General features: G+C 41.1%; 2 protein-coding genes across 2 annotated transcripts in view; one reads left to right on the plus strand and one right to left on the minus strand.

The window, feature by feature from the left end:
* The window catches only part of LOC103366016 (S-adenosylmethionine synthase isoform type-1-like), an 8,022-nt gene extending 2,196 nt beyond the window's left edge, over positions 1-5,826 (plus strand). The window contains exons 2-9 of the mRNA XM_008293627.1: positions 43-120; positions 1,089-1,211; positions 1,297-1,409; positions 1,550-1,693; positions 3,015-3,233; positions 4,166-4,348; positions 5,482-5,615; positions 5,724-5,826. Of these exons, the coding sequence (XP_008291849.1) occupies positions 43-120; positions 1,089-1,211; positions 1,297-1,409; positions 1,550-1,693; positions 3,015-3,233; positions 4,166-4,348; positions 5,482-5,615; positions 5,724-5,826 (1,097 nt within the window). The remainder of the gene's footprint in view (positions 1-42; positions 121-1,088; positions 1,212-1,296; positions 1,410-1,549; positions 1,694-3,014; positions 3,234-4,165; positions 4,349-5,481; positions 5,616-5,723) is intronic.
* A 3,878-nt stretch (positions 5,827-9,704) lies between these two features.
* The window catches only part of LOC103366017 (transmembrane protein 150A-like), a 34,200-nt gene continuing 32,126 nt past the window's right edge, over positions 9,705-11,778 (minus strand). The window contains exon 8 of the mRNA XM_008293628.1: positions 9,705-10,735. Coding sequence (XP_008291850.1) covers positions 10,488-10,735 — 248 coding nt within the window. The 3' untranslated portion in view covers positions 9,705-10,487. The remainder of the gene's footprint in view (positions 10,736-11,778) is intronic.

The raw sequence follows: 11,778 nt of genomic DNA on the forward strand, positions 1-11,778 counted from the left end.
CTCGCAAACACTGATGCATTCAAACACTTTCCTGACTTCCAGATAAGATCTGCGACCAGATCAGTGACGCTGTTCTGGACGCTCACCTGAGACAAGACCCCGATGCTAAAGTGGCCTGTGGTGAGTCTGGACAGTTTGTTTTCCTCCAGCAGAGGGAAGCAACACACAGATCAGACTGAAGTGTTTCCTCTCGTTTTCATTAAATGATGTGTGAACTTCATTTGATGAAAACAAAAATCCAAGATAATTGTGCTGCGTATGAATTCAGCCGATACGCACAGTGAGATCTGGTTCTCTAATTATTTGCAAACACTTTTTTTTTTTGCATCCAGTCTGGGTTGTAGGCGTTGTTAAAGGAGAATTACACCTATTTTAGACACGACATTACAGGTGTTTTGGAGTTCTATTGCATATGAAAGCAATAGCTGGTACATTTTCTAAATTTAAAGACTACAAGCTGAAAAAAAAGCATCTGTTGGTATAAAGTTAGAAAGATGTGACATAAAATAATCTTGAAAAAACACTATAACATTAACAATAGCTACGACAAAGCCTCAGATGAGTTCTTTTTTTTACTCTTAAAATATGAATTATGCGCTCATACGCACACTGAATCGACTAATTAGATCCATATATATCCTATTATATCTTGAACTGTCACCTGGTGTCTGAATTTTTAGTTTTCTTCTTCATCAAAAAGACATTTTCACCATAAATTGATGCAGAAATATTATAAATGTTGTATAAAAACTCAGCAGAATCCAGGCAATAACATGCCAGACCCCCCAGTTTTTCTATTTTAATGGAACCTACTCCTATGCTTACATCACTGACTTCTGCAGCTGCTCCTCAGAAGCTCGATGCTGCAAATATCACACACCTGAGTCTCCAATTATAGTTTTTTCTGGTTGAGTTGCACTGTGGGTAATGTAGGCGCCAGTTGTGTGGAATAAAAAACGCTGCTGCATGAAAAACAAGAATGAAAAATCGATGGGATGCTCCACAAGATAAACAATGATTCTTCTGATTGACCACAAAAACAAAAATACCTTCAGTCTGACCTTGTAGTCATTTTAAATTCACTTCAGAGACGGTGTGTAAGACCGGGATGGTGCTGCTCTGTGGAGAAATCACATCTCGAGCCATCGTGGATTATCAGAAGGTGGTGAGAGACATCATCCAGCACATTGGCTACGATGACTCAGAGAAGGGTGAGTGCAGCTTTACAATGCTGTCAGTGTGAGTCTGCAGCTTTGATCCAGCGTCTTCAGGTAGAAAATCACTTCGTCTGTCCAGGTTTTGACTATAAGACCTGCAACATCTTGGTGGCTCTGGAGCAGCAGTCGCCGGAAATCGCGCAGGCAGTTCATGTGGACCGTCCAGAGAGCGACATTGGAGCTGGAGACCAGGTCATCAGGGCTCCTTAATCTAAACCCTGGATATCTTGTGATTTTAAAATCACATTTTTACCCAAAGAAACCTTGAAGAGACAGAAACCAGAGAATCAACTGTCTGAGAAGGCCTCACCTGTCCTCTGGTTGTGTTGCAGGGTCTGATGTTTGGATACGCCACAGATGAGACTGAGGAGTGCATGCCCCTCACCATCGTCCTCGCACACAAACTCAACGCAAAGATGGCCGAGCTGAGACGGAACGGGACAGTGCCCTGGTTCCGGCCGGACTCCAAGACACAGGTAGGTTCAGACAACAACAACAATGCAGATTTTCTCGGTACTTCTTGTCAGGTAGGTTGCTCAACATCTTGGAGAAGTTGTGGATTAAGTCTGTCTTCTCATTTGATTCCAAACTGATGGTAACACTGGTTTCTGGTTTTATTTTTGACCGATCTTAAACTGTTCTTTGGGGAGGTCTTGGACTTGTTGAGGACTTGGTCATCACGTGGCAAAAGTGGCTTTGGACTGTTGTTAGATTTTGTTTCTGACTTGGTTTTGGAGCATCTTGGAGAACTTGGTGCCCTTCTTCTGGGGATCCAGTCCATCTCAGTGTCGTTTGTCTCTTTACATAAGTCCACTCTGACTCCGTGATTGTAAGATCAGGACTCTGGTTCTGGACCAGGTTTCTGACTCTGTTTTGGACTGATTTTAACTGGTTTTAGGGAGATTCTGAATCTGCTCTTGCTCTTGGTTATGATCTGACCTTAGACTGGTTGCTAGATGATGTTTCTCATTTGGTTGTGGAGCATCTTGGAGAACTTGGTCCACTTCTTCAGTGGAATCAGTCTGTCTCTTCATGTAATCCCAGACTGACTCCATGATGGTAGGATCAGGACTCTGGTTTTGGACCAATTTTAACTGGTTTTAAACTTAGTTAGAACTTGGCATTAAACTAGTTTGGGATTGTTGTTAGATTTTAGACTCTGACTTGGTTTCGGAGCATCTTGGAGAACCTGAGACCCTTCTTGTGTGGATTCAGTCCATCTCAGTGTCTCTTTATACAGTTTCACTCTGAATCCATGACGGTGAGATTAGGACTCTAGTTCTGGACCAGGTTTTGGATTGATTTTGAACTATTTTAGGGGAGTTCTTGGACTTGTTCTGGACTTGGTTATGACATGACTTTAGACTGGTTTCGGAGCTTCTTGGAGAACTTGGATTCACTCTGTCTCTACGTCTTTTTGTCTTTTCATGGGATACAAATTGACTCCATAACTGTGAACTCAAAACACCGGTTTTGGACCAGATTTCTGACTTTGTTTTTAAGCTTGTTTTTGGGGACATCTCAGACTTTTTCTGGACTCTGTTAGGAGATGGGTTTAGGGCAGTTTTGGACTTTTGTTGGAGCTTGTTTCTGAGTTGGAGTATCTTGGACATGCCAACCAGCAGACACCAACCAGAGAACACTGGTTTGTAACACGAGAGGTCTGTTTAAGCCAGAACTACAGTAGCCCTTGTCAGCCACCGTACAAAATGGACACAGATGACGTGTTCATTTAATTAATTCAGACCTAATGTGAGATCTGGAGTAAATATACAAATTGTCTCCACCTTTCTCCAGGTGACGGTTCATTACATCCAGGAAAACGGCGCCGTGGTCCCCAAGAGAATCCACACTGTGGTGATCTCAGTGCAGCACGACGACTATGTGAGTCTGGAGGAGCAGAGGAAGGTCCTGAAGGAGAAGGTCATCAAGGCCGTGGTGCCTTCAAAGTACCTGGACGAGAACACCGTCTATCACCTGCAGCCCAGCGGGCGCTTTGTGATTGGCGGACCTCAGGTGAGCACCTCACAGAGAGTAAAAATGAAAAACTGTGCTTCTCATTGCAAATGAGACGCAATGACTGAAAGGAAAATAAAACATATTGGATCAATAAAATAAAAGCAGCGCGGCACAAAAACAGTAGGAGCAAGTTGTCAGAACATATATTTAGTGTGGTGAAACATTTTTCTTGTGAGTTGTTGTGCAGATCTGGGGAAAAATTATAAAAATCTAGGTAGCAAAGTATCTGGAGTATGTACAAACTTTTACTTTTTCGCAATTTTTTTTACCCATTGGCACTTGGTAAAGTATTGTACATGTTGCTAATATTTGATATATGTTGATTTAAAAGTTTTATCTACTTCTAATCATGGCTGTGCTGTTTCCATAGAGGTGCAGGACTTTATATTGCAGTAAAAAAAATGAGCCTACAGTCAGTAAAAATGTCACAGGAGCAAAAAAATCCTGTTTGGAATTCAGAGCCTTAATCAAACAGTCAAATAAATAATTAGTTGAGAAAATGGCAACTGATTATTTGTTTAGATCATTTTAGCAACCAAAAAAAATCCAAATATTTGTCATCTAGGGTCTCCGAGATTTTTCTTTATTAAACAAAAATCCAAAAAAATGCCTTGGGGGTTTTTAAAAAACAATTTAACCGGTTTAAAACAACGGAAAACTGAATATCTCTAGATTGTTTCGCATTTTTTGGACAATAATTATTAATCGCAGCTGTGAATCAGTACATTCATGTCATTATTTTGAGTTTCAGAGACTCAAAGATGGAAATGAATACATTATCTTACTAGCAGCTGCACATCATCTTTATTAATCTCATCCCAGATCAAATTTTTTGAGCAAAAACTTGAGAACAAGTAAAGCAATAATATAAGATATGTAAGATCCTGTATGATGTCGGTGTTGATGTGACTGTAAGTGTTCTTCATCAGGGTGATGCAGGAGTTACGGGTAGAAAGATCATCGTGGACACGTATGGAGGTTGGGGAGCTCACGGCGGAGGAGCTTTCTCTGGGAAGGACTCGACCAAGGTGGACCGATCGGCCGCCTACGCTGCCCGCTGGGTGGCCAAGTCTCTGGTGAAGGCCAAACTGTGCAGGAGGGTTCTGGTGCAGGTGAGAACTTTTTTACCACTAATCCCTCCAAAACATGCAAAACATGCTGTGGAGGATGAAGAATCACGAAGCAGGACGTGCAGACCGTCTGGTTTTAATCTGGCTTAGAAAGTCTTTTTAATTGTATTTGCTGTGTTGTCAAAGTAGTATTTTGTACTTTCATGACAAAGAATCTGATCTCATAGCATCACAGAGACGGATTCACAATCATAGGAATTATAATGTTGATTTAACTCAACAGTTTGATTGAATCTGTTTCAACTACTTTGCTGAAATAAATGTAGTATTTACCTAAGGTTTGGTTTTGAAGGTTTTTCATGAAGAAATCTTAATGCTGCAGGATTCAGAGATATTTTAAACAACAGCTCTGTTTTCCTCCCACATGCACAATCTGCAAGACTACAATAAAAATGCACAATCGTCCGTTTCATTTTAGGCCACTAAGAAACAGAAAAAGCTCCTGATAATCTGAAAACGTGTTCTGATTTTAATATTTTCTGGATTTTATGAAACCAGTGTTGTCAACGTTAACATTAACAAATAAAGTGCATAAAGTATTTAACATATAGATGCTGTTTAGTACGAAATAATAAGAGGACTATGCAAATAAAAAGTGATATATGTTAAATGCACACATTTGTAGAGACCTGCCACATGGTTTTGTATGTTCTAGTTGTGTGTCACGGCTCTTTAATAGATCACAAGCGCTAAAGATACAACAAGGTTGCATCTGTCCATCCTTATTCATAACTCCTCTAACAACCTCCACTCTCCTTGAGGTGCATTGTAGAAACTAAAGAATCTTTCAAGATGGTGCACTGAGATGGATTTCCAGGTCACAGGCAGGAAGACGGAGGAAATAAGGAGGTTTAATTAACAGAAATTAGATGAGCCTCTTATCATGCAGCATCAGAGCTGGACCTGGAGCTGGAAAACCCTCCGATAAGGCTGATATAGCAGCACTGTAATTATTGGCTTTGGAATAACATGTTCAACCATTTTCTCATGTCTCATGTTTCATCCACAAATCCTGACCGAAGCCTAAGATGCAGATTGCCCATACAGCAGAGACAAAGTTTTCTCTCTCATGAATCCTCACTAGTTTCCTGTTTGTCTCTTTTCTGTGTTTTCAGGTGTCGTACGCGATCGGAGTCGCTCATCCTCTGTCCATCTCCCTGTTCACCTTCGGCTCCTCTCAGAAGAGCGAGAAGGAGCTGCTGCAGATCGTTAATAAAAACTTTGACCTCAGACCGGGAGTCATCGTCAGGTCAGGATCACACCGACGCATCTGCTTCGTTCTTCTGCTGTGCAGTAAAACTACACTTCATTGTGACAATGTTAGCCTGTCCTTAATTCATCTTTATCTGTGCTGCAGAGACCTGGACCTGAAGAGGCCGATCTACCAGAAAACAGCCTGCTATGGACACTTTGGGAGGAAGGAGTTTCCCTGGGAGATCCCAAAGAACCTCAACTTCTAGTGAGTCAGGGATTTATAGATACAGTAGCTGCAATCTAGTGAAAGAAAAGGAGGTACAGGGACCAGAGGGAGGTGGAGATGTGATTTTACTGGGCTGGTCTGAGGTAGATTTGGGTTAGAGGGGCTTTTATCTGTGATTTATCGATTTATAACACAGTTTACAGTCACCTGCAGGTAATTTGTTTCACTGTTTTGTTGATTTAACTGTTAAAAAGTAAGCAAAAGACCAAATTTGACAAGACGAAAGTCGTGCATATGTGTTTAAAGACGCTGCGATGTCGTTAAAAGGACTGACATTTTTGTTCTAGGTTTGTTCGGTGCCAGTTTCTGTAACGCTGGATGATCGGCAGCCTTTAACGATGCTAAAGTTATGACTTACAGTTGTTAAAATGGTGTTTTGTGGTTATGTTTTACAGCACAAGATCTGAAAAAAAGCTGTTTTAGATAAGTAGTCATTTCTTCAAGACCTGTAAAAACTTTGTCTGCAAATCAAACATAAGACGTGTTCTCAAAATGTGATAAATATTTGCCAAAAACATTCAAAAGTTAGAGGCTCAAACATTGTAAATCAGAGAAAACCATCTTCCCGACAATGACACTGTAGCTTTGAAGAGCTTGTAAAGTTTCTGCAGCTGTTCGTGTTACAGTGGATCAATAATGATGCCAACATTATTACCTACAGTAGAGTTCTTTATGTTTTTTTAGTCCTACTGTTTTGCTTTTGCAGCATTAAATGAAATGTCCACGTTTAAGACAAGCGTTAAAAGTAACAAAAACCACAAAACAGCCATAACATGAGATGCGACATCAGGAGGTTAAGATTTGCCAAAGAAGTTTCAAAAGCTAGAGGCTCGTATTTTATAAAACAGAGAAACCTTGTGCACGCATCATAACTTTTATATTTCATATTTGTCTGTCAGAGAGCTGCCAGAGCGTATTAAGACGATTCTTTACCGTTTTGTTTTTCAACAGAACTGTTTCGCTGTAACCTTCCCCCACAGGCCATAAACTTTATGTTGTCTTAAGTGATTTGCTGTGATGACATTTTGAAGTTAGACCGTCAGTCAAGAGCAGATAAACATAAGATAAGCGTGTCCCAATAAGGTCTGTAATGTTTTGTTTATTTGTTTTGTTTTAAATCTTTGCTGCCTGCATCTTAAGATTTAGTTATTCTGTTTTGGATTTTTGTATGAATGACAGCCGGCTGCTAGTTGTCGGAAAGCTTTAGTTGGATCATCTAAAGCAGGGGTGTCCAATCCTGGTCCTCGAGGGCCGCAATCCTGCATGTTTTAGATGTTTCCTCTTCCAACACACATGATTCAAATGATCAGCTCATCATCAAGCTCTGCAGAAGCCTGATAACGATCCTGATCATGTGAATCAGGTGTGTTGGAAGAGGGAAACATCTAAAACATGCAGGATTGAGGCCCTCGAGGACCAGGATTGGACACCCCTGATCTAAAGCTTTGAAGTGTCAAAAATTAAATGTGTAATAATTTTCTTTTTTTCAATTTTAAGATTGTTCTGTTCGTGATCTCAGGCAGGATGACTGAGCTGCACAGCTGTTTGTTAATGTTGTGTTACGTAGCACCTCTGTCGATGTCATACTGGCTTATAAAGCTTCTTCATGTCTCTACTGCTTTTTTTTCTCCAAACTTTTACAGCCACAAAACACAATATAAATAGACTTTTATCATATGGGATCTTGAAGTAAAGGTAATAAAATATAGTTCATATATTAAAGTATTGGTTTTGTCCCCTCTGACTGATGCACATGTAGTTGTAAAGCATCAACATGTTAGTGTTGTCGCTGCTGGAGCTACTTTATGTCCCGTTTTATCGACAGAAACAGCAGATAAATGGATGTAAATATAAATGGAAGGGCAACAAAGTTCTGATCCACAAATTTCAGTTTTTAAATTTTTCTCCAATGTTTGATTTTTGGTTCAGTTTCCATGAAATTTAAAAATGAGGAAGTTTAATCGTGCATTTGATCATCTTAAATAACTGAAAAGACGCATGGAGAGCCCAGAAAAGAAACACTTACGTTTGTAGTTTCCTGCTGCACATGTACATACCTGTACATACTTGCATATAGTCCCTCCGACGAGCCTCCTCTCTTCTCGAGATGCATTTGCAGAATTGAGATGTTCTTCAAGATGACCTGTTGAGATTAATCCACAGGTCACAGGCAGAAGGAAGGAGGTCGCTCAAAATACAGAAAAGAGAAAAGCCGAGGGGTACTGGGACAACACAAGGAAACTCCAGAGGTACAGCTGTAACAGTCAGTAAGAAATCAGTGTTGTATTCACATTACATGTCTCTGTACTCTGCACCAACATCCATATTTGAGATAAAAGTTCTATTATTTCATTTTAAAACAGTGTAAATTCCTCTGAGAGGTGTGGACACTTTACCTCCACCAGCATCTACACCGTGTCATCTCATCACCGCTACATAACTGACTGAAAAGTATGAAATAAGGACATCACGGTTTTTATATTCATTTGTTGTCTGCACACATTACAAAATTTTTATTTTATTTCTGTAGAAAATTATCTCCATATATGATCAAAAACAGCATGATAACAAGCTCTTTTATAGTTTGGTCCCATTAATGCTATAAGAAGTACAATACAACTTGTTTGGCAAAGAGCTGATAGGACAAAACAAAATATACAACAGAACAGAGCTCATTTGGGAAATACTATAAAAAAAATATTCAACCCCCTCTTGGAAGTCTTACCCTTTTTACTGCTTTTCAACACGGTCGGTATGAGTCGGCTTCTTTGATGTGAATTTAAAGAAAAACACTCCTTTATGTCAAAGTGAAAACTGATTTCTACAAATTAATATCAATTAATTAGAAATATCAAAGGTGAAACTAGTGACTGAGTAAGTATTCATCCTCTTTAAAGCAACTAATTCAACACAGGTGCAGTAAGTTGGTGCTGAAAGTCACACGTTTAGAAAAACCTCAAGTTATTGTAGTCCTCTGTGAAAAGGTTATGAAGAGGTCAGTGGATGTATGCAAGACAAAAGTCAGTGACTCTCTCTTTGAGTACAGTTAAATCCATCATGAAGGAATAGAGGAGTTTGTATGTTCTCCCCGTGCAGCGTGGGTTCTCTCCGGGTTCTTCCTCCCACACAGTCCAGAAACATGTTGAGGTTAATTGGTGATTCTAAATTGTCTGTAGGTGTGAATGTGAGTGTGCTTGGTTGTCTGTCTCTAAGTGTAGCCCTGTGATAGACTGGTGACCTGTCCAGGGTGTCTCCTGCCTTCGCCCTAAGTTGGCTGGGATAGACTCCAGCCCCCATGACCCTAGTGAGGATTAAGCGGTGTATAGATAATGGATGGATGGATAAAGGAATAGAAGGAATGTGGCTCATGTGTAAATCTGTCTGGAGCATGTCGTCCTCCAAAACTAAGTGACCGTGCAAATAACAGACTACTTAGGGAGGCCACCGAAGACTCCTCTGAAGTAGTTACAAGCTTCAGCAGCTGAGATGGGAGATGATGTTCATACAGCACCTGTTTCTTGTTCTTCATCAGTCAAAGCTTTATGGGAGAGCGGCAAAGACAAAGACACTGTTCAAAAGTTCACAATAACTCCAGAAGACATGTGGGAGACTCCAAAGTCAACTGGACGAACGTTCTTTGGTCTGATGAGAGCAAAACTGAGGTTTTAGAATAGATGCTACATCTGGCATCATCACAAACACCCCATCCCCACCATGAAGCACGGCAGTGGCAGCATCATGATGTGGGGATGTTTCTGTGCAGCCAAAAGCACATCTATTAAATACTGACTTTTTTACTTTTTAGATTTTAAACTTTCAATCAGTTGACAATAGTTTGTAAAAATCTGTTTTCACTTTGACCTCAGAGTTCAGTTCTTGTCAAAAAAGCCAAATTAAAGTGACAATGATTCAGTCTTGAAAAGTAATAAAAGAGGAAGACTTCCAAGGGGGGCAAATACTTCTTCTAGGCACTGTTAAGGTCAGCTATCTGGAAATATCCCCATACGAGACGCAACAGATATCAAAAGTTGAATCACGGGATAAACTTAGAAAAACACTCACATTGCTGCCAAAATTTCAGCCACAAACGCACGTTCTGACAAACAATTCAGGCACTTGAGAGGAAACAAATTATTCTTGGCACACAGTGACGTCCATCTATTGTCAAAAGTTTTCGGAAAGCTTCTCCTTTACTACGGAGGTAAAGGGCGAAAGCTGGTGATGTAACGAAACTTCCTGAGTAGAAACAACACAAGGCGAGATGTCTGAGCGTCTCAACATGAGAAGAAACTCCAGCGCTGACGCCGCGGCACATCTGAGGCACTTTCAGGACGTTCGCTCGGACAAAAAGGCACCTCCAGCCAAGAATTCAGAGAGCGATTGTTACGTTAGCAGAAATAAAACAAACACGGAGGGCCGTGTTGAGAAAAAGGCACTTGGCAAATGATACTGTGCAACGTTTTGCAGCATCTACTTTTACAAAGCAGGATACAAGTCTGTCAGTTTTTGGTCACTGCTCAGGAAAACAGCTTTGTGCAATAGTGAGCGTGGCGATATGCAGGATGCAGCTTCCAGGCTCCAGACTCCACTTCGGGGTCTTCTAGATCGGTCTACGTGTTGACCTTTTGACCTCCAGCTCAGTTACAGGATCGACAAACCCTCTGTCTGGTGATGGCCGGGTCCTCCGCCGACCTCCGCCTTGTGGTTGGCGGTGGAGAAGCTCTGCAGCCCCCCTCCTCTGGACAGGACCATCAGGGTGTCCCCCGACATCCCCCCGAACTCGAAGGCAAACGTCCCGTAGAAGAACATGATGAGCATGCAGTAGACCCACTCGAAGATGGCGGAGGTGTGCTGCAGGGCGAAGCTCTCCTGGCAGAAGAAAACTCCGCCTGGGGATCAGAGGTTAAGGAGAACAATGGCTGCACAGCGGAGGGTCAGCGAGCACACCGTTATGTAACACTCTGGAACAATCACATCAGCACATGTTTGGCCTTATGACAAATGCTCAGACCCTTCCTTCTGTAGCGCGGATCACAACTTTACCAAGATTCTTCAAAAGTGTCCCGTACGTGAATACGAGACTGATAAATCTTAATAAATATCACCACCCAGTAAAAAAACAATGATTCACAGCTGAAAAACAAACAGCTGGCAGCTACAGAAATCACAGCCTCATTTGATCTTTTTATCTTCAGTTAAAATAAATCCAGCACATCCTACTAAATTAAATGTTAAGTGTGGTAACGAGGACTGCAACTAAAAAGTTCATTTTATCCCAACGTGGCCCTTTTTCCAGGTGAACAAGTTCTCTAGACACACAGTACGTATGACCAAATATCGATGAAGCCTGAAGTCCAGAAAGCAAACGTTTAGCTTCAGCCAATCATGTAAAGCTGTCTGTTGTCCAGCAGGGGGCCATGTAACACCAATTACATTCACAATCACAGAACACTAACAACGTCTCAGCAGCACAGGGTCATATAGCTGTGCATGTAAACTATCTGACAGCTGGGTCACACTGGTTCATTCTTAATGGAGTTAAATTCTTAAAGAGGGAAACCATTAGATTTGAACAGTAGTCAAATATAACAAACCTGCTATTGTTCTACTTCCTGTGCTCTCATATAACTGGAAGTACTTCCAGCATCAGCTACGTTGGTGCACTTTGAGTTTATGTTGCAGTTGAAGCTGTTGCAATAGAAATAAAACGCCTAAGAGGGGCGATTATGGTTCATTCCTGTAAATGTTCACGCTACCCGATGCCTCCCCTGGTTCCTGCAGTAGAAAGCCTCCTATGTTGGCTAGAAATGGGAAAAAAATATTCATTTTCCTTGTTTTGTTGACCCATCCACCCACCCTGACCTCCTCCCTCCACCAGCTTTGCGGCTCTGTGGCTCAAAAACGACGTCCTAATTTGCTTTAATCACAATTA

Source organism: Stegastes partitus, unplaced genomic scaffold (genome assembly GCF_000690725.1).
Source record: "Stegastes partitus isolate 25-593 unplaced genomic scaffold, Stegastes_partitus-1.0.2 Scaffold898, whole genome shotgun sequence".
Classification (NCBI taxonomy): Eukaryota; Metazoa; Chordata; class Actinopteri; family Pomacentridae; genus Stegastes; species Stegastes partitus.